The sequence below is a fragment of the Bombus flavifrons genome, chromosome 4, assembly GCF_040668555.2.
Source record: "Bombus flavifrons isolate JBK064 chromosome 4, iyBomFlav1_principal, whole genome shotgun sequence".
Lineage (NCBI taxonomy): Eukaryota > Metazoa > Arthropoda > Insecta > Hymenoptera > Apidae > Bombus > Bombus flavifrons.
Window position 1 is genome coordinate 12,695,668 of NC_138445.1, and position 23,538 is coordinate 12,719,205.

General features: G+C 46.0%; 1 protein-coding gene across 2 annotated transcripts in view; it reads left to right on the forward strand.

Annotated features, from left to right (window-relative positions):
* Window positions 1-23,538, forward strand: part of vn (membrane-bound neuregulin protein vein) — a 198,524-nt gene that overhangs the window by 167,069 nt on the left and 7,917 nt on the right. Inside the window, exon 5 of one of the 2 annotated variants that reach the window (XR_011172800.1) lies at window positions 9,991-10,049. Coding sequence is in view for 1 of the 2 variants with exons in the window: in XM_069110959.1 (XP_068967060.1) it covers window positions 9,991-10,117 (127 nt within the window). In the remaining variant the exon portion in view is untranslated. Of the gene's footprint in view, window positions 1-9,990; window positions 12,574-23,538 lie in introns of those variants that run through there. The other variant, XM_069110959.1, reaches the window with a different exon arrangement.

Genomic DNA, 23,538 nt, shown 5'->3' on the forward strand with positions numbered 1-23,538 from the left:
ACGATCCATTATTCGCCGCTAATATTTACAAACCTGTTTTTACCGAGTCTGTCGCTCTCTTTGGTCGACGAACTTTTATTAATATTGGGCGATATCACCGTGATCGGCATGTTCATCGACGATCATGCATTTCGTGTGCATTTTAATAAATTCAAAGCTCGGCCATTGGAGCCGCACGTTAACGCACGCTCGAACCCTTTGTGCACGTATTTTCCTCGCAACGCGGCTCGCGTATTCCATTATCATAGATTCCACTGGCAGATGCCACGGGACAACGTTCGTTGATCTCTACGCGTGCTTGTCCTTTCGCATCGACGAAATTCGATACTTTTGCGAAAACAATTTTGAAATACGTAGCTACAGCCATTCTTTCGCAAAGTAAAAATTATGAGAATGAGAAAATGTTATTCCCGGTTGTTCGAGAGAGACCGTGTACTTTGTTACGACTCGAAATAACACGCCTTCCTTTTCTATCTCTGAACTTGGGCGTAGCTCATGGTTCATAATTTAATTAAGGATTACGCCAGAAAATGAGAATCGTAAGCATGCACTGTTCCACGCAAAACCGTTGTACGTATTTTTCCCGAAGGTGTGTAACTCCTCGAAAAAATCTGGTAAAAATGGAACAGTCGCGTTGAAAGCTTCTCCGAGCTTTCGCGGGTCTTTGTTCAGGGATGGAAAATACGGCTACTGACCGAACGTTACTAATCCATCGGATTATCGTCGAACGATCGCTTTCTTCGCGCTTGATTTATACCGGCACGCTTGCCGGTAAAGATAGATTTACACCTCGTGAAGTTTAAAAGCACCTTCCTACCGGCTGAATGTCCCTCGGGCTAGATTATATCGATGTCGAATTACGTAAGCTCTCCATCATCCCCCTGCTAACCCCCTGCAACCTATCGCGAATGCGAGAAAAAAGAATAAGGGAAGGGAAAAAGCATTTTAACAAACGATTAAAACCAAGATAGCGGAACGAATTTTCCTTATTCTCGAATATCGAACGCGTGCCGCGAGCGATCGTATTCGATTTCTTTAATTCTCCTGTAATAATGAAACATTCTGGGAATAAAAAGAAGTCGCAGTCATACGATTCTTATCTTTACGACGAGCGAGCTCTAGTCAGCGCTTTCGGCTTCTCTCGATCAGAGAGACCATTCCGAAGTAAAAAAGCTGAAGTATAAAAAAACATGGAACGATAAAGCCGAGCCGCACGGAAAGAGGTTTCGCGGATAAATCGATACGGTGCAGTCGATCGAGGGTCGAAACGAGTAGATTTTACCTTTCGACGAACGAGTGTCGCGCGACGGAAAAACAGAGGCAAGCGCGTCGGTGAACATCGAGAGGAGCGAATAAATTTTTTGAGGCGACAAAGAGTAACGCGGAACGGAAAGAGGGACGCCGGTGAACGACGCGGGGTCGAAATATAAAAAGAACTTGCGACCCTTTTGCCACTCGAGATACGTGCAACTCCGATACGAAATTTATAGTCGAATTACAGCTGGCTACCGGAGATAGTTGTCCGAAACCAGAGGAAAAAATGAATCGACAGCCAGACGAAACAAATCTGTTGGACCTAATAAAAACGGAAACGGCTGAATATTCCATCGCGCCGCATGCCCTCGTAGCACCGAGGGCGGTTTCAAGTTGGTGCATATGGCGTTTTCCTTTCGCGCGATCGTTCGAACTGTCGAAATAGAATCTGATAAAGGCAGACCATGAATGAGTTTTCGTTAACGCAGATTCCAGTTAGATCACAGCGTGAGCTTACGAATATTATTTTCGAATCCAATTCTGAATGGAGTTCGCGGTCGTAAATCCGGCCGAAAAGGATTCGCGTAACCGATCCTCCGCTGATTCCGGTCTCTAAAAACCGTCTGTCTCGAAAAATCGATAGATTCGACAGCTCGATCGAACGAAATCGCGACACCAGTATGATATTTATATCTTGACCATCGACCAGGATTTATTATTACACGGTACATAAAATTAAAAACAATTCTGTCGTAAATTTCTGCGCGATCATCGTGCAATTAAATCCATTTTAGCGTGAACTACCGACAATGCCAAGAATATATTCGCTTACGCGAGCATGGTTTTTTGGGACTTTGCGACAAAGAAATTTCAAACGGAGACACGAAGAAATCGTGGAAACGCAGAGGTAGGCGATAACGACGATTCGCAAAGGCAGAGCAAAACATTGGCAAGTCGAACCGGCAAGACGGCACCGTTAGCAACTTAATTAATTAACGTGCATCCCTCCGCATTGCTTGCGCGTTTTACACTCGAAACGCTGACTAATGGCTCCGCTGATTAATACCTCTTGCAGATGTTACGTAGCGATCTAAGCATTAAGACCACAATGTCTACAGTCGATTCAACGATTGAATTATCATGGACAAACTGCCAAAGTATTAAAACGTACGCGACGCTCGTGCCATTCCCCACGCTGTGCATCCGGATTGGCTTTGAATAACAAGTCGCTCTCGTCGGCCGTTATGAATTATGCATACATTGCAAATCTAAAATAGATTGAAAAGATATTCGCAATCGATATCGAAACTTTCGTGGAGGAAACCAACTGAACGATTAACCTTTAGATGATAATACCTACGAACTACTTAGGACGACTAGAGTTTCCAAACTGTGTCATTTTATTTATCGACGAGGAACAGTTTGCCAAATTATGATCGATACTCACATTACGCTCGATATATGTATTTCTGTCATTAAGGTTCCAACTAGAACCGATATACATATTGTCCATCATCGTCGAACGACGTACTCGCAAACGACGTTAAAAGCGGAAACTGAAAAGCATACGGGAGCAATAATTAGCGGAAGCGTCGAGTTGGCGAGGAGAACGGTAAACAACCGTCTCGATTTTATCAATATCTCGGTCGGCGAAGATAACTTTCCGGGTGGATATGTTGACCCAACGATCGGTGGCGACTCTCTCGGGGCGAAATGTGTAAGGAGGGTTATATAGGAGAGCGAGCGGGGTTTGAAAAGTTAGTTCTGGTGACATATGTGGCCAACACATGTAGAGGCGGAAGTTGAGCCGGGATCGGCTAGGACCAGCTAGCTGCGGGCTGCGTGACATTTCCACCCCGTAACTACCTCGAACCGTCGTTTAAGGAAATAGAGCTGTCCGACGCAAACCCGCTTCTCGCCACGGCAACTGGCTTTCAAGGTATGCCAATAAATAGTAATCCAAGGTAAAAGATGCGCAAACCAAGACAAGTCGAAGACGAAAACCAGACATGTTCGTTTAGCTTCTTATTTGATCGTCGTTATGTTCGTTTATTTCGACTAGGAAATGTTTGAATTTGAATCTGAGAGTTTCAATTGCGAAATTTCAATTGAAAATTAGCCTCGTATAACGATAAAAGCGATAGAAAAGTTAATAACAAAAAAGAGTTAAATCATCGCGTTCAACGCGCCATCCTTAAAACTGGTAACATTAATAGTCACGGAAAGAGGTGTTTGCTTATTTTGCTGTGTTTTAAACATGCACGTATACACCGATACGCAGATATTGTCTGTTTAGAAGGCAAAAACATCAGCGTCATTGCGGATTTTAATATCGCTTTACGGGGTACGAAATTAACCGGAATCGGTATCGAGTTCGGTGGACGCGTAAGTCGGCCACGGGAAAATGAATAATAATGAGGGAAAACTCGACGTGATCTCGTCCACGAGGGTAATAAACGGAAACTTAATCAAACGACTCGTCGCAGCCAGACCAATCCGATCGAAGTGCTTTTCTATGTAGCGTGCGACGTTCCACGGCCACCGATTTTTCAACGCGGATTTCCACTGGATTTCGATCAGTCACGGCCAGCCATTCGAAGTAATTAATCGGTTTCCTGATGCGGCCTACCAATCGGCTTGCCCTCACCGACATCGAATATAAATATTACGAAATCGTGGACGATTCCGCCGGCCGATCGTGACCGCAAATCAGTGCGGCATAGCGAATCCGTGAAACAGCGTATGACGCGATGCGCGGTTACGCTCGCTGATTCGCGTCATCGATGCTCCGATTAAATAATTATTAATAATTACACGCGTTCGCGTGCAATGAACAACGAACAGATATCGACGTCGATTTAATTCACCGCCCTTAAGCGTGACACCATTTACATTCGCTGGAGCCGGAGTTGCTTCATGCGACGCGTTCAACAACGCGGTAAAGAGGAAGCTTCGTGGAAACTCGTGTCTCGTGCAAATTAATTCAGGTTGAACACCAGAATATATCGAGAACCCGGCTAATTACGTTGCTCGCGCCGATTCTTAAAGGTTTACTCGGGGCCGGTCGTAGTTTCGTACCGCGCGAAATTCGGTCGTTTCGCTTAATTAAACGCTTCCTTAATTAATTAGAGAAAGATCGAGGACCGTTCGAAGGCTAAACGACGTGCCGCGCCATGGCAGAAGGACACTGGCATGGATCGTAAGTCAACGCTCGTAAAATTTTCACCCCCGACTTTATTCGTCCGCCGGCCGTACTCCTCTGGACCAGCACCGTTTTTATTCACCAACATATTCGGAATTTTTCCGGCTGGTCGCTTTATTGAATGTACACCGGCGAAGTTGGACGAAACTTTCTCCACTATATTTTCAACCGCTGAAAAAGTCCATCCCCTCTCGACACGGTTAGACCCGCACGACTCCCGAAACCTATCTAAATCTCGTCTCCTATACGCTGTCTTTTTCGCTCCGTGTATTTAACGTGCGTTTAATTAATCGATTTTCACGATTAACTGCATAAAAGGACGTGATCCCTTACTACGAAGTTAGTTCAACTTGCTAATTCGAGATAACGCGACCTCGTTAGCTTTCGAAACTTCGGTTAAATTTTGGTTGAACGTCAACGATCATCGACGAGGGTAACGGTAGAAGCACCGAGCGAAATGTAACCGAGCACCACATCTAGAAATCGTCGAATCAAGTTTCGTGGTCATCGGTCCAACGGATTCCTACGAATTCCAGCAAATTCGAGTTTCGGCTGATTCGCTTCGGTAAGAACGGAACGGAATAACCGAACTTCCGGGCTGAGGTTACTCAACAGCAGAAATCACCTCTAGCGGCATTCGAGCGTTTTCCTGGTGGCCGGTGCTAACAGGCAATGGCGCAACGATGGAAAATGATCGAGGGTGAACGGCTCTAGCCGACGTCCCAATTTCCCAGACAGTAACCTGTCCCGCCAGCTGGCACCCTTCGGGACATCAGGGTTTTCCCTCGTGACCCAGCAGTCACCTCTCCCTCCACCTTCTCCCTCCATCGAATCCTCCCCATCCGTGACATCCCTCCCCTATCTTTCCATATACCACGTCCGAAGGTTATGGTTCGGCATAAATCTACTTATAACGGCCAGCAACTATTCGTCGACGCTGGACTATTTCACGAGCTCCTCCTTGACATAAACGCGCCACGTAAATCGTGCCTTTTCGATGGACAGGGGTTGGTTACTACCCGGCAACAGCCTATCTAGAAACGTATCTCTCCCCCTCTTCGTTGTTTCCCCGTGCTCTTCGTTTTCTTTCGCCGTTTTTTCGGTCGGTTCATCGATCCGACTACGCGCGATACCACTCCTCCTAGATTAAGGTAATTGAGAGACTGCGAGTAGCTGGTTCGACGTTTTCGCTAATGTAACTATAATTCAGGATGTGGATATTATGAATTCCAGTCCAGAGATTTGACCGCAAATTTCAAGGGGGTTAGAGACCCCGGACAGCTGTCGACCAGAGAAACTTCGCGCTAATTACTTGGACTACGATTAACCCTGTGATCGCCATATATCACGATGAGAAGGGTGAACCGTTGAAAGACACCGGATTAAGAGTAACGAATCGATTCTTCCTGCCTGCGTCGTTCATCAAATGGAGGAACTATTCGCTTGACGGCTTCGTTGCTCGAAGAACGATTCCCAATTTTCCTCGACCAGCGAATAAGTCGAAAGAGAAAGCAACCCTTTGGCGTTATAGAAACAAACGTTCGGACGAGATCACAATTTCATTGTGATCACCGTATCGCGTTAATGGGCGTTACATTTATTACGTGTCAGTTTGTAAATGGATGTCTCGGCGAAGGAAAATAGCAGTCCATGGCGAAGGGGTTGAAAGGTTGAGAGGGACTTCTGGTAACTTTGCTCGAACCCTGTTGGAAATGCCAAGAGGGTAGGAATACGTATACGCCCCGGTGGATGGAAACGCCATACGACCAAACGAGTAACCCAGTTTTGCTCGCAGGAAACTATCCGCCAAGGGAGTAGGGCGCGGGCCCACGTAACAAGAAGGGGTGTGGAAGAGGCAACCAGCTAGCCCCGCGTGGATGCTAGAGAGTGTTTCGAAATAAAGTACGGTACATTATAACCAGAGTCGTTCTACACACATTCAGAGACACGAATGGCGAGGGTAGGCGCGCATGCGTTTCTCCGCACGCTCGAATAATTTCAAAGAGAAACAGACAGACGGGCCGAGAAACTAGCAGGAGAGAGGCGGGCGGAAAACGAGACAGAAGGTGATAAAAACGGTGATGGAAGAAGGAAGATAGAGCTGGCAGAAAGAGAAAAAGAAAAAAAAGGAAGAACACAGAAAGCGCGAAGAAAGGGTGGGCTGAACGCGAGAGAAAGAGGTGAGCCTCGTGCCCCCGCCCATTTAAAGTGTTATCTTTGAAATTGCGTACCGCGGGAGCGTTATTAAATTAAGTAAACCGCAAAAAAGTTTCTTTCGAGCCACGGACCGTATACATGGCTGCGCGTCCTGGTGTAGTTACAGACTGAGCCTCACTCGCGGCATATATGGGAATTAATACCAGAGGAAAACCACCACCCTGCGCCTCTTTCATCCCTTTCTATTTCTCACTGCACACAGCCAACCGACATTGACTTTCTAAACCTAAATATTCCTACACGTAGAGGAGCAACCCGTATAAAAAGCTGCTTTTAATTTTGCGATCGTAATATACGTAGTTGCCTCGGTCTCCGACGGCCATCGCCAGAAACGTGGTTAAGACTTCCGCCGACGCACCAACAATTCGGGATGCGCACACTCCACTCCAAATGCAAACGTACCTTCGGTTATTTTTACAAGCTTTTTTCCCCAACTGGGACAGGACAACGGCGCGGAGCTTTTAAAAACGAATATTTCCCCCGTGCTGCACGTTGGTTCACTGATGCGCCGTTAATAATAAAACGATTCAACAAATCCGTTGGTTGTAATCGTTGCACCATTAATTTCCTGTAAAGCCCGGCCGGATAGAGAGCTCCGCGTAGTTCCGTCGAATTAGTTAATAAAATCTGGAATCTCGTTAATAAAAGCCCAGGCACGGTAAAATCTTTTCGTCTCGCCTCTTTCTTCGACCCTCACACCTTTTCGATTTACTAATTATCCGAGAAAAAAAAAACAAGAGAACTGCTGCCCAAAAACAAAAGTCACCCTTTTCATGAGGACACTGGCGAGAAAAAGCAAACGACTTTCGAGAAACTTCGGGAGCAATTTTCCTCTAATAAAGGACGTCCTTAAAGCGATTGACTCTAGCAAAGAATCTGCTTTGATACTCGCCTCTCCAACTTTTTATTCGTTGAAAGTTTGACACTTTCGCTAACTCGTAGCTCTGGCTACGAGAGTGGAAAAGGGTTTCGCTGTCCACCACCGTGGAAAAAGGAGCAAAAGGAACGACATTCTAGCGTTATCAGAGACGCGAATACAATGTGCGCGACGGAAAGAAAGCGATCAATCGTGAGACTCCTGCGATTCATCTAGCGTCTCATTCCGTTTCCTGCTTTTACCATGAAAAACGGACTAACGAATCCTTTAGTATGCACAATAATTATGCTTCGACGATCAATCGAGTTCAAACGAAATCGTATATTTCATAATTTCATAAAGTACCTGCTCGTGAATACCGGGTATTAGACCTAAAATTATTCTTTATCAAGAGTATGTAGAACAGTCGATAAATCGTAATTATTAAAGATCACGTGCGCAAACCATCGATTCTGAGAAATGGCTACTTTTATGATGGCAACGTAACGAAGAATTTTAATTCACCATTTCCTTTTTTATGGCGCGTCAGCAGCGTGCGTAAATATTCCAACACGCACTTGTAACGTACTCGCCGTGGAAGTGTTATCGAGCTCAGGATACACCGTGGTATCACCAGTTTACGTTCAACCGAGAAATCGCGTTCCCATAAAACCTGTCATCCAGGAAGATCAGATTTTAACGACTGCTGCCGGTTGTATGTCGAGGCAAGCGTTTTTTGTTTATACCTAGCTTTCGGTCAAAAATATTAATTAACAAGCTGTCCCATCCTATCGTCGAATTAAGTCGTTTGTTTTAACTCGACAGTGCAGTGCTTCAACGCAAATGCACTGTCGTTCGTTTAACGAAGTTAGACTTCGAGTTAATTTCTATGGAAAATTTACCGGTTACAATATCGCGTGGCATAAGCTTAGAGAAAGCTTAAGTGTTCGAGTGTTTCGTTATCGAAATCGTCAACCGAATCGCGAGAACGTCACTTTCCAGAGGGTCAAATTCCAGAGAACGCGGAGGGCCGCTGTATGCTTTTCATATTGGAAATGTCACCGATTCGCGACGAGTTTATTCAACGATGGCGTGTAAAAGAGCGACTCGTGCCGGTAAACACGCGTGTTTACGATAAATCTCAATGGAAAGCCAATTACGTGTTCGAAGCGAGCCGAAGTTACCAGCGAGCGTTAATGGGTTCAAGTGAATGGTACAGTAAATTGCACTATCTCCGGTGCTGTTTCTGGTTTGTCCAACGGTAAATCTACCGCGAAGTATATTTAGTACGTGGTCCTCGTAAATTCGCGAGGGTGCTGCTCGAACGAAGAGAGAAGAAAAAAAGGAGGCGTCAGAGAAGGGAAACGAGAGAGAAAAGAAAGAGAGACGGAAAGAAATGCGATGGTAGAGGATCGTCGCGGACGGCCGTCCTAAAAATCGCCAGGCAAAGTTTGTTATAAAATCTTATTGCACGATCGTTCTCCGGGGAATAAATAGCGCGAACGAGTCGCGCACTTTCGCAGGTATTTACCGTGTTAACGGCTCTAACCGTGTGTTCCTTGTCAGTTTTTTAATACGCTTTAAACAGGAACCGATATTCGACAGCAGACAGTCCCTTTGGAGGGACATTACCGTGATTCTTTATTTATATCTTCGTTTCTTTATATCTTCCGATCAGACACAGTCATGCAATACCAAAGAGCTCTATCGGTAATTTTACCTTTGCGATTTCACGAAGTGGAAAAGACGCGCGGTTCGGACTCTACAAATTCGACGCTGACGAAAGTATGTTTTATCGGAGGCGCGGACCGCGAAACCACGACAAAAGCGTTCCCCTTGATTTCCCCTAGGATCGTATCAATGGGACAATCCACGTTCCTTGGATCCTCTTTTCTCTCGCGTGTGCCGTATCGTCTTGAAATTCCTTCGCAAATAAAATTTCTCGAGGGTAGAAGTGTTGCTGGGAACTCGTCGGTAATCGGAAAACATTCCACTCGAACGAAAATCTCTTGTTTTGCTCCAATTGAAGTCTATATTCGAAGAAAGAAACGTAATTACGAAGAAACACGCGTAAAATCGTTTAGCAACCGGGCGGACATTTCTGATTCTACGCTGATGACCCTCTGCTTGTGGCTTGCGAACACGCGAATGCCGCAAACGACACGTCTACCAGCGTTCGTACGTCTCGTCGTGGTTAGTTAACCGTGCTATAAATACCTCGACGTCGGCATAACATTATTTTTCCAAAGAAACGTCTTGGACACATCGAGCTGTCTCTGCACGGGATCTCTCCCCTCCTTTCACCCTCCCGTCTTGTCACACGACACCAAAAATTACCGACGAATCGGAGAAATTTTTACGCGTCTACGTCTCGTTCGTATTCTCGTTCGAACGATAACCAGCTGCTAATAAAGTCGTGCGAGACACGTTGTTAATTATGTTTTTCTTTCGTTGATTGCAGATGCGCGGAAGGCTTCACGGGTCTGCGGTGCGAGACGAAGGACGTCATCAGCACCGGAAGTGTGTACAACCGGCGTAGGGCGCCGTTTTCCTGCAAGCTGGGACTATCGACCTCGTACTACTGCTAGCGATAATCGCGCGGGGCCCTTCCATTCCGAGTAGACCCTTTTCTAACGTTGAACTCGGTGTACTCGGTATAGTCGGTCGAAACAGCCTTTCGAGCCCACGAGAAGAATGTCGTGAGAGGGCCAACGCGCGACTAAAATAACAAACGTGGAGGCGATTGTAATAACGCGATCGATCTCGAGATCGAGCGAAATATATCTGCGAACGGAAACGCAGCGAAATACACGACGAGAACATTGAACAGGGGAATAGGAAAAAAAAAGAGAATCAAACACGGGAGCGAATCTACGTGCGGATTTTTCGGGAACCGTTGTTGTCGGGCATTAGAACGAGTCCTCTGTATTGTAGGAACGGGTTCCAAAATCAATTTTTGGCACCGGGCATTCGTACCTTCTTCTTTCTCTTCTTCTGTTTCTACATCACCTCGACGAGTTTCTTCTATTTTGCTCTATTTCCTCCCTCGATTCTTCCTCTTCTACTTCTACCGCCGTTACTATTGTTACTTCTCTATTAGAAAATGTCGCGTTACGAGACGTGCCTCGCGTCTCTATCGAAATTCTATTCGCGAGAAGAAAAGAAACGAACGGGAGAGCATGTACGTTCTCGTACGTTTGAGTGTGCGTGTGTCTGTGTGTCCGTGTGTACGCGCGCGTGTGAAAGGAAAACGGAGAGACAGAGGTGAACGTACCAGAGGGTGTGCAAGGGAAAGAGTTATGGCGGATTCTCGCCTGTCCCGAACCCCTTCAGTTTCATATCGGGAAGGCAGAAGAGAGCGTTCGAGTGACGCTCGTGATTCAGAAGTGGTGCTTGACCTCGAAAGATCGCGAACCACCGATGGAGAACGTAAAAAGGAAGGGATGCAGTCAGAAGAGCATTCGAAGGTCGCACTTTTCGGAGTCTCTACGGGAGAACAATACCAAAGAGCCCAGGGTCTCGATGAAGGACGTCGTGAGAACGGTTGAAACGCTCGGAGATCGTCTTGGTCGATACGTCTACGTAAAAGTATACGAAAAAGAAAAAAACGAGTGTGCAACACGCGTAGAGAAAGGAGGTTAAAGGTTACGAAAGGGTACCTTTCGTGCAGGTATCCATCTTCAGCGGCGGGATTAACGCAATCTCGAAACGCGTCTAAATATTTGACAGCTTCGAGTCTTGCCGTCTCGAATAGTTCCAGATCAAAGACGGTAGACGCGATTCGAGATTTCGCGTCGATCGGTTCGTTGAGAAATTTCGTGAACCAAATATCGCACGCTTAACGTCCGTTGCTACTCGTCCTCGGTGACTTCTCTTTCGCGACGATGGAAGGGAGCATCGTCGTATTCGTCATCGTCGTAGTCATCGTCGTCGTCGTCGTCGTCGTCGTCGTCGTCGTCGTCGTCTTCGTCTTCGTCGTCGTCGTCGTTGTTGTCGTTGTTGGAAAATGTAGGCCACACCGGTGAAGCGTAAAGTTGCGAGTGAGGGAGCAAAGAGGTTGGTCGCGAAAACTGGCTTAACGACGCAACACCAGAAACGAGAACCTCGGACAGGCGATATATACTTGGACGTCTGGCCGAAAATTTCTTCGTATTTTTACGCGACCATCGGGACAATTCGAGAACGCTTCGCGTAGATCGATTGTGTCGCGCGACCGGAATAAATATCGTAATTCACTGGTCGCCGGCGAAATTATCATCGACGCGTGGTGGTGGTCGTCTCGCTTTTTCGCTTTCGACTCTGTTCCTTTCTTCGCGACGTGGTCGCGTTTTTCCCCAGAATTTTCCAACAACGATTGATAAGGGCCGTAACTTCTTTACGTATGTAAAAATATCACCGAGAGAAACGAGAATATTAGCCACTCGAGCCAATCGGTAGAGAAACCAAGGGAGAAAAAGAGAGAGACCACTAGGCAAAAACGATTTTATGTAAAATATGATAATGTAATACGCGCTAGGCTAGTTAAAGCAGAGACTTAAGATAGTTAATGAAAATAGAGAGCGAGAGAAAAATGATAGCAGAGAAATGGAGAGAGAATGGGTACGTTGGTCGAGAACTTTCCGAACGAGACGATTGGATTGGGTCGAGTAATTCAAGGCAAACTCAAATTTCGAAATTTGTCGATTTTTCGAAAAATCGTTCGACACGTCTTCGACGGTTTTTAGTTTTCGCATCGGAACGAGACTTCCTTTGCTACACGGTGTGGTACTTTTTTTTCTCCCTCTTAAAACACGCGTCTTTTCCGACAGCTACCAGAAAGAAAGTGGAACGATGATATTTTGGGCGGACACGATGGCGAATCGATCTCTTCCGGAATTCTCGACGTTACGGCTTCGCGAGATCGTAAAGAAAAATGGAAGGGAGGGGGCGTTTAGGATATGCGCTGTGCTCCCCAGCAGTCTCGGGACCCTATTTATGTTTTATATTATATTATATATATATATATATTATATATATAAATATGTGTATAAACATTTTTAATTTATTTATTTAATTCATTAATTTTATTGATTTACGATTAAACGTCATCTCCATCTCGGTAACCGCCTTTGTTTTTAATCTTACGTTGACCTTTTCGTTACTTTTCTTTCTTTCTTTCTTTTATTCAGAGTTTCTCACGGATTAAAACGTTGCGTTTCCTTGATTTTTCCGTTAAGCGCCAGCAGGTAGGTGTACGTATTTTCTTTTGTTACCATCGATTTCGCCTCGTTTGCGCAGCGAACTCGCAACAAGCTAAATGGACGACGATCGCACCGATTAAGTCCCAAGATCTTCAAGTTTTCGACAATGGCGTTGAATCTCGTTGCGAGACAAAAGGAAGGTAAATGCACCGGCACGCGGAACGACTGATTCGAAACAAAAGATTCTTCCCGTAGAAAGTTGATAGACGGAGTCAGGCCGTGGCACGAGAGGGAGTCGCGATGCGACGAAAGAACCCTCGAAGAAAGCCAATAGAAAATTTTCATAGCTAGCAAACAGTTTCTCGTCTGCCGCCTTTAGTCTCTTATTGCATTCCAGCGAGTCGTTTCGAGACGAGTCACTTTTCTTCCCCCGTGAAAATAGCTTTCCGCCTGTTTCCGACCAAGGACGAGAAACGATAAACAACGTCCGAACTGAAGCGCGACGTTGCGTTTTCATTTCGAAATCGTCAAAGAACCGTGCTACAATCAGAAGGACCGATCCGATGCGCGAGGACAACGCGCGGTGAAAAGCAGAAATGTACGAAAAACAGAGAAAAACGAAACAATTCGCTGGAAAGCGTCGTTTCGCGTGCGTGTTAACGCGATTGCGCGAAAAGATCCGTCGTAAAAGAAGCAACGTCCATAAAACACGAACTACGCAACCACGTCGATTCTCGTAACCGCTTCACTTAATCGAACTTGCTGCTTTGAACGTAACTTTCCTTCGGAAAGATTGGAAGATCACTGGCTGCACCATAGAAGATTGAAAACGGCGTTACGCTCGGTATCGGAATACGGTGATACCGCGTGATATTGCATTTCGCGCTGTATGGATCGAACAAGGAAAAGTTTCCGCGTGATCAACGCCTAGTCGAATCGAGCTGAGGCGAACCGAGCCAACCTGTTACTTCGGGAAAATTCGTTTAAAAGTGTGATAATTCATGAATAAGTTGGCCAAGCCGGCGGACTATAAATTAATGTACAACGTCGCTCTGGCAGACGCTCGAAAATAGAAATGATTTACTGGATTACCCCTTGTGAAATATACTCAAGCACTCGCCGCAATACGGATCGCTTTAAATTTAATATGAATCTCGGTTAAAGGAAGCTTCCTGCTTAAAGGAAATAATCGCATTTAACCGATTCGGATTATTTTAATGGGCGATAAATTTAATTCATTCGTTGGGAGAGAATGCAGCTCGGGACGAGCTTAAGTTCGCGCCGCGCCTCGGATGCGATTACCGAAATAGAAATACGAATCGAACCGCGGTTGGTTCTGGGATATTTGCTAACCGCGATTCGCGTCGTCCCGGTTCAAGACGAGGAAAGAAAAAAACATGGCCAGAGAATCTGTCTTTTCTTCGTTGCACGGAGAACTTTCCACGCGAAAATCAGCCTCCAAAGTAAATCGGCCGTGGTTAGCTTTTATTTTCGCAAGCGATTTTTATCGTCTGCTTTATTTCTGGCGAAATTTATTCTTCTCGCGTTTCTTCGACGACGATGAGGCTCGCCGCTCTGCTGTTGACGGTGCCGATTTTCGCGAAAAAAGCGACCAACGCTCGCCGTGTGAAGTAAAACGTATGAATATCTACCGCCCGAGATGTATTAAACCTGTCTTGTGCATGTACCGAAAGAGAAATTGCTTCTTGCGCGACCGCCAGCCCTTGCCTGGAAATTCATTCGATTTTCATGATTGCCGCACGCTGCCGTTTCCTCGCTGCTTTTTCGTCAGGAACAAAGGTCACGAAACGCGACAAGTGTTTCGCCGCCAAAGAACCAGCCGCTGCTTGTCGTTCACGATCGGTCCGGAAAAATTCAAGCGCGGTTCAAGGATGAACTTTAACAAACGCTGTCGTGCCGGACAACGCGGTGATTAATCGCGATGCTAATTATCGAGAAGGGATCCATCACGCGGTGCGGTGGGAAAATAATGAATCGGTAAACTCGAGAGAAAACAAAACAACGCGCATTCCCGGGAAATAGAAGACTGCGAAGACCGCTCGTTAATTACCGCCCGGGGATCACTCTTTCCCCGGTGACTACTTCGTCGTACGCGATGTTACGATTCCCAATAGTGGACCAGAACCGCTATTATTATACGTTAAAAACCGAACCGCACCGAACCGGTCTAACTTTATTTGCAAAACGTCATGATCAAGCCAAAATTCATACGTCAACGTCCTGTCCTTCCCAAGGGATATCGCGCGTTGACGTTCTCCTGCCATCGGGAGCTGAGTACGTGATTTCCAAACGGACTGTCCAGAGAACGCGATCGCGCATCCAGGCACGAACACGCTGTTGATCTACGTATGCGTTTAATTGGGATCTTTCGAAGTGTGTAAACGTGACGATCATCGTAATGCACGGGATCGTGGAAACTATAGACGTAAGCACATCGAGAAAGAACGAGATATCACGATAGAGAAATAAAAGAAATTCGATTCCCCTCGGTCTTGGGAAAGTGCACTAATCCCTCGATAAGAGATTTCTTAAACAATTTGTAGAAACTTGGTGGAATACAGCGGTACGAGAGCCGAGTAAAAATTGTTTCGATTGTATTTTCCGGTTGGGAATTGTCGAGATAAACGGTATCGATTTGCCGCGCAGAAATCACGGTTTTAAATCGACCTCTAGCCCGGAGACAACGGTCAGGCATTGTGCGACGCGAAGAAGGAGAAACTGGTTCGCGATAGAACCGAGGATGGCACAATACCGTTGGAAAGATTGCGAGAAGCTGCTCGAACTCGGAGAAACGAAGTTCGGCTTTATTGGAAAAACAGCTGCGGATTTCTTTCACAATACGGCGAACCGGCAGCTTCTCTTTAAATTGGATTTTAAATATTCTCCAGATATTTTTACTCTTATACGATACAATACGCAGCCTACCTGAAATAACTTCATTGTTTTCAATCGTCTAAATGAACTTCAACAATGATACCTTGCTCTTCTTTTTCCGCTTCGAGAGTAACAGAATGCAACAAATGGAAAGCGAAAATGAAAATAGAAAAAATATCGAACAGTTGAAGGACAGCGAGGCTGCGCGTAACGCATCAAAATTCCATAATTTAAACGAAGATGCGGCTTCGGGGAACTAGAAGTAATCCTAGATAATCCTCGGGGACATAATCAGAAACAGACGGACCGAATGGTCCGAGGAACGAGAATCGAAAATTAGTATTATCGATAGTCACGAGCGACTAATCCGACAGATTCGCGTTGCGTTTGCGCGTACATTAGCCTGCCGGTAATACGAACTGAAATCACGAACGGTAGCGACTAGGTAGTCCGCAATACCGTAATCTCATCAATTGCGCCCAATCACAGGGAATTTTCAATACGCGAGGACATTCATTCTGTCCTCCTTTCCGCGTTCATATATTCCACGAACAAACACAGAAAAGGGCGACGAGCGGTAGGCTGGCTGGACTGCGAAGGGGTGGCTGCATTGTCGTGGTAAATCGGTAAGAGAGAATCGATTGCCGTCCTCGTTCGTCTTCCCCCGAGGCCTTCGACGATAATCGAAATTTAACGGTGTCCAAATGTTCATAGCTCGACGAGTTTACGATTAAGGACCTTCGAAAAACTACACGAGACGACTACTGCTATATCGGTGCGTGTGAAAAAGGGGCCGTTGGAAAGCCTCTTTATCCATCGACGAAAGCGTACGTTAAACTTTAAAGGAAAAGAGACGTAGCTATTTTTGAGTCTTCATCTAAAAAGAAGAAATTAAAAGCTGCTAAATAATCTGTCAGGCGCTTGAAGTATCATTCTATAAGTGTTCAGGTTAAATTAATTAAGAATATAATCGATATTTTTTCGGAGGAAAGAGGTGGACCTCTGAAGAAGAGGAGGATGAAGTATAAGAGGATGAAGCATATTTCGTATTCAATAGCTTACATCTTATCTTAGAAGTTACATTTATAATTAAGAACATATTTGCATCTTGATACTTTACCTCAATTTCTCGCATTTTATCGTTATCAATTACCAATATGAATAATATAATTTTACGTGCAATATAAACTATATTGACTTCTCTTTGCAAAACAGTGTTGGAATTTTAATTTCCAAGTTACGATCGTTTGAAGCGAGAGAGTTCTGATTTGTTTTTCGGTGCACCGTTAAATTCATCTACATTTTTTATAACATCCTCGACGAATTTGTCACAAATGATTATACTTGTATGATATCCTATAGAATCTACAGAACGATGCCTCGTTAGAATTTTAAGTGCCCGAAGAGGTCAAAATTTGCCACTTTTTGATCCATCGTTCTCCTGCTGGCATTAGCACGAAAGAAGGGACCGTGAAAACGCCCAAACCACCAAGATCAGAGCATCAAACTGTGTCGCGGTTAGTTTATCTCTGGAAATTTCGTAGAGGGAAAACAAAGCTCCCTATTTAGGTATGATTTAATTAACGGGCAAGCCGCCGGCGCACAATAGCGGATGCGTGTGCATAGCCGTGCTTTCCAGGCATCGCTCATCGCGCGTAGGATTAATTCCCGCTCGACAATCGACCACCCTTCCTCGAATGCCCGTTGCTGAGGGTGGTCGCCGAGCAGGAAAGTCACGAAGGGTTCAACTAAAAGAGGAAAGTGATCATCGGACTCTCCCCGAGGCTCTTCATTAACGCCTTAATTAGAGGTGAATTCGAGCGACCGTATCCGAAACGAAAGCCGAGTGTACGAATTCCGAGACTCGATGCGTCCGACTCATTAGTCCCGTTGTATTAACCGATGCGACACTCCTATAACCTGTCACACCGCGCCGCTTTCCATTCCACGCCCTTCCCTCTACCTACTATCCCCCGTGTTCCCTGTCAAATTAAGTCCGAGCGTGATTTCGTCGGTGCGACGATTCAAAATTCGACGCTGAACGTTGGCTAACGAGCCACGCAGTGGCTTGCGGCAACATTTTTTCCATAGATAAAAAACAACCTGGACGACTTGCACGATCTAAGCTGCAACAACTCGGCGCAATTGGATTACACGTACCGCTATTACCCGTAACGACGATTACTAAGGGTTAATTCCGCATCAGAGGTGAACTTTGCACCGTTTCAAAACTCAAGTGAAGTTTGTTCGCCAACTGTAACATTGCACCTTGTTATTCGTAGTGCTGGGCTGTATTTGCATTAACACGGTTGACGTATGGAGCGCGTGAGAACCAACAGCATACCTCTAGCTTGCTAAGAGACCGCTAGCTAACGATGCTTTGATAGTAAACGTTCGAGGAGAACACCACCGAAAAATATCGCAGTATTTTATCCGAGAGTTGAAGTAAAAATGAGAGAGAAAAAAGGAAACGATCCCTTGTTCAAGATCTCTAATTCGTTTATCGGAAACGTATCGTGCGACACACAGGTAATCCTATAAAGTAACGTGTTGGAAAAAAATCTGCCGGACAATCGAACAAGAACCGTTCACGTTGTCATTGACGTACGGATAGAAAAAAAAAGGAAAGTGAAAGTCGTTAAAAGCAGCGCTTCAAAAAGATGTTGGAAACGGTATCAGGTTTTTCACCGAATCGGAATTATCGTGGCGTATCTTTTTTAGAACGAGCCACGCTGTTATAAAAATTCTCCGTGGTCGCGATAAACCTTTGAAAAAACCAAGACTAGATAGTGGGTTATTTGTTTGTACAAAGACTGCGCGAAATGATCCAGGGTTTGAAAAATTTGCCGACCAATAGAAATTTCGCGCCAGACGAATCTCACCTGATCTTCTTGCATGCTCGCGATTTATTACGAATGGAGTTGACGCAGCCTGCTGCGTTGTTAATAATTCATCGACGGACCGATCGATACTTTCAAACAGGGGATGCCCGGTCGTGAAACACCAGTAACGCGATTATTCGGAAGAGGCAGGCAGAAAGATAGAGAGAAAACAGCGGAACAAGAAATACGTTGATTTTAATACGAATTTCGAAAATTCGCTGGAGGGTCGATTAAATATTTTCCTTTTTTGCGACTGAACAAACAACTGCCCCCGGAACGATGTTTTTATAATTGAAAACAGCGCGCCTCATTTTTTCAACGTAATCGAAACAGCGATCTTTTTGTTCCATATTCTCGTTGACCGGTGAAAAATATCAGCAACTGTTTTCCCGACGATCCTCGACCGCGAACGAAAACTCCCGATTATCGAGGAACGCGAGGCAATCGTTGACACATCGATTTCGCTATTTTCAATGGAAACCCCGATTTTCCAAGGAAAATAATCGGGTAACGGAATCGTCCGGATTCTGTTCTCGAATTGCGGTTTGAAATTCAACGATACGTTTCCACTGTTGCCTTCGAGCGAGAAACAGGTGCATGTTGGTGAAAAAACGATCGCGGTAGAAAAGAAGACGGGGGAGGACGGACGCGTGAAGAAAGCGATTCTTTTAAAGATAGAAGAACCTTGAAGAGACCGTGAACGATTCTTAATTCTAATCTGTCGCGCGTGTTATTGGGAGGAACCTATTAATAGCGAGAAGGTTGTCCAACCGAAGGAGAACGGTTCGATGACTTTGGTGCGACGCAGAAAACCATCCAGGCGATAATTCGGAAACGAGTTCCGAAAAGGTAGAAAAAGCTTTTCGACGGCTACAGTTCACGCTAAACGATTACACCGAATCGTTGGAATAGGTGCAACGAACAAACGAAAGGACGACAGAAAAATAACGCGTACAGTATCAGAGAATCGATAGGATACAACGGTAAACAACGAGGTCGTACGAAATATGGAATGAAAATTTTGGAACTCGAGTGGTTTTAAAGCCGTGATTGAAAGGATGCAACGTGCTGGCCCGCTTGTTACGCTGTTCTGCGTTTATTAACGCATAGAAATACAAGTCAGAGAGATTAAATTTACGAATTGGCAAAGTGCTCGAGTTCTAACTGGATTTCAAAAAACCTTGTTCACCGAAACGTTATTTCCCCAATGTCGCCGAGCGACTGACTAATCGATATCGCAGCGCAATCCACTCTTCGATGCCTCGACGTTCGCTGAAAAAAAAAGAGAAGAAAGAAGAAAGAAACAGAAGATGCGCAAAGCGATGTTTGCTACGAAGAAGAGCGGAATGACAGGTTATATTTTCGCGCGGCTGCAGGCATCACGTGCGATCCGTGAAATTATGCCGCGCAATGCACGTCGTCCGTAACGACACGAACGTTCGCATAATCGAACGGGAGAACTCGTTCGGTCGTGTAGAGGTGGCCGGCGCGGCGTAAAGCGACCAGCCAGTTCGGATGCAAATCTTGGTTCGTTTTGCATGTCGTCGTCCGCTCGACAGAGAATCGGCTCCGGTGCAAGAGAGCGTTACATCGCGATCGTTCGCCGACGAGGGACCGCCAAGGGCACCGACACCCTTTTGTCCCTGGTGGCATCGATAAGAGAGCCCGGAGCTCGGAGCCCGAAACCGAACGCGTGAGGCAAGCGCGCGCGAAACAACGGGACGAGCGAGTAGGCGACGAAAAAAAAAAAAAAAGGAAGGAATACCGACAAGAGACTGTTAAAGCGCAATTACGCGGGCAGAACGGCGAAAAAAGGAGCAACAAGTAGCGGAAAAAAATATCGCCGCGCAACGTGCAGTTGTGAAAAACGCGAGGCCGCCAGAGGGACGGCAGTAATTGCGAGCGTGACCGGGAGGGGAGGCAACCAGCCCCGAAACGAAATAATTCTCGGACGGAAAACAAAGGGGTAGCCTGGGTGGCCGACAGAAAATCCGAAATACGAGTAGGAAGTACCGTTAACCCCGGACAATCGCGGAAAGCAAGGCAAATGGGATGTAAATCTTGGTTCGCTTTGCATTATGTCATTCCGGTACAGAGGTGAAACGGTCGTAAAGCGTGGGCGGGAGCAGCGTAGCCGCAGGATTATGCGAGAGAACGGCGCCGGCTTTTACGAGCGACGTCCTCGCGTGAAAATCCGGCTTCAGACTAGCCGGTTATGCGAGCATTCGACGACGAATCGAAGCGTTACGAGACCGGATCGTTCGCTCAGCTATCATGATACGAGTACGACGTCGACGACGCGACACCATCCCGCGAACAAACAACCGATTTCTAACTACCTCGCGTCCTTCCGGGACACTGCTCCTCTGCCATCCGCCATCTCCTATTACCCTTGTCGCTGATAAATATCGCATGTATCGTCCGTCCATCTATTCCAATCGTACAGCGGAGACTGCTAAATGGCTAAAAGGATTATACGATCGTAATCCAAAATTATGAAATCCAACCCAGTAGAGATTTTCCTCGCTTTACGTTCGTTCCGCTTGCACCGGTTTAACGGCTATAATTCTTTCGAATACGTAAGATCGACGCAGGATTTATATTTACCGCGAGACCATCGATTCGCGTTTTACGCCGTGTCGTTCGCGTCGAAATACAAATACGCCGCTGAAATGGTAGCGGTTCCTTCCATCTGTATCCCGGTCCCAATAAGGTGAAAACGCCATGGCCTCGACAATCTGATTTTCCAAACGTTCGCTCGATCGATAAGCACTTTCCAGTCGCAAGAAACGCGGCTAGAATGCTCGGCACTCAATTGTTTCGATAAATTTTTCCGCGTGCCTTTCGACGATATCTAACGACGACTTTAAGTTCCAGAGGATCACTAAAAAAGATATTTTATATTTATCGTCGAGCAGTAACGTTTTATGCATGTATGGGACCGTTGCTGAAGAACGCGATCGATTTTCGTGTTTACAGCTTCGCACCGCGAGTGAGAAACGCGATCTTGATTTCCCGAAAGATCGCATTAGGCGGTTCGAACGTTCAAGCTTCACTGGCAGAAATGAAATTGGAATTGTAATGAAAGAGGTCGAAACGGGGAAAAAGCGGTGATTCGTTGACCCGAACTCGAGCGACTCCCATAATGCTAAACACATCTACAAATTAAGCGTTAAACGATTCGCACGCTCTTAATGAGTCGAGCATTAATTCACAGCGTGAAAAATCTAACGACCAATGTCGTAATAGCGAACGTAAATACAGGTATTCGGTCAGAAATGTATCCATTGTGGTAGCGGGAATTCGAACAAATTGTTGCCGGTGCACTTCACTTAGCAAAACCGTCAAAGGGGTGGTTACAACAATGCACGTCGGTGCAGATATAAAACGGGGAACGATGATGGATCCGGTCGCGAAACAAAAGGAACGAATTAAAGTGCGCGCACGATGAAAGGTCAGTAAATTAAAATGTATGAAGAGAGAACGTATCGACAGCGTGAACGACGATGAAACAACGATAACTCGATGATTGTGGTGAACAGGACGTACCGTGTATTACTGGCCGTGATCGAACGTAACGATTAAATCGAAATTAATACGTTCGAGGGCCGAATTCGATTGCACATGAAGATATTTTTGCGACGACAAAATTTCATTCTCCCGAATTCACCTTCTTTGCGAAACACGCCGAGAATTCTTCGCCGATGCTACATTCCCTTTCCTCCTCGATCGACCCGCCCGAAAATTCATTACGAAAATTCATCCTCCACCGAATACGGAGAGCAATATTCGCCGACTCGAAAAAAAACGGTCAACGAACACGTAGAAATCGAAAGATTTAAACGCGACGTTTTTTCGTTTCCCGGATTCGCTGGTGACAGCGGTTTTTTAAATTTCAAAAAACTGTCATCCACAACGAGTTCCATCGACGCGCGTTTCTGACGAACGAGGACCGACCGAGTCGATCCTCGCCTTCGTGTAGCCTGTTAGGTTAACCGAGAACCGGCGAATACATCGACAACGATACCATTTCTGTTATCGATAGAACGAACCTTAAACCACGACCAAGCGACGCGTAGTTGAAAGCCCAGGGAAGATGAGAGGGAGATTCACGGTCGCAGGTAGCTGTATGTTCTCGGCGTCACCTTCGTTATCCGGATCGTCGCTTCAATTGTTAATCGGCCACTCGCGACGGCGTGCTTCGAACTTCATGTTCGTAGCTACGAACCGCATTCCATCCCGTAACCAGTATAGCCAGCTATAGCGCCGCAAGCACGATCCAGAGAACGCTTTATGGCTTTCATTAAAGCTCACGGAGCCGGTATAAGGACATATGTCCCCGGGGGAATGGCGCACGGTTATAAGGAGGCTGTAGCTGTGGCGCACAGAGGTTCATAGACGCGGTCGCACGATTTCTCGTTCACCGTCGTTGAGCATACGCAATGTTTACACGAGCGAACAGCCACCTCGATGCTCTTGCCCGGCAATGAATCCGCATTACGAGGCTGCCCGGCGCATTAAACTATAACGACTGCGAGGACATTCGGTGGACCATAGCCAGCCAACTGGACAGCGACCATGCGTGTCGCCTGATCTTCCTGTCATCTACACTCCGACGATTTCAACGATTGAATTCGTCGAGCCAACGTGACTCCAACTCTCATTTTCTAGTTCAGATTCCGGGGGAAAAGTTACGCTGATTTTTCGACCGTATTAAAAATCAAACGATACGAGGAAAAAATAACGAGATGGTTCGTATCGTAGCTGAGAAATAGTTGCGAGAGTAAAGAAAGGAATTCGCGATGGAATTCAAGACGAGAAAGAGGCAAGAAGACGGATCAGCGAGGCAAGATCGGCGTATGTGCCGCGAAGTGCAACTTGAAAATTGATCCCGAAAGCAGTCTCGTTGGCCTTGATCAAGAATCGACGAGCTATTGACGAATTCACCCCGAGAGAACGAGCCGGCATCTAGCCTACTGGTTACTCGGGTCAACGGTAATGCGATAGAGTTACGCGGCTACGGTATATGCCTTGGCCACCCTATTATATCGG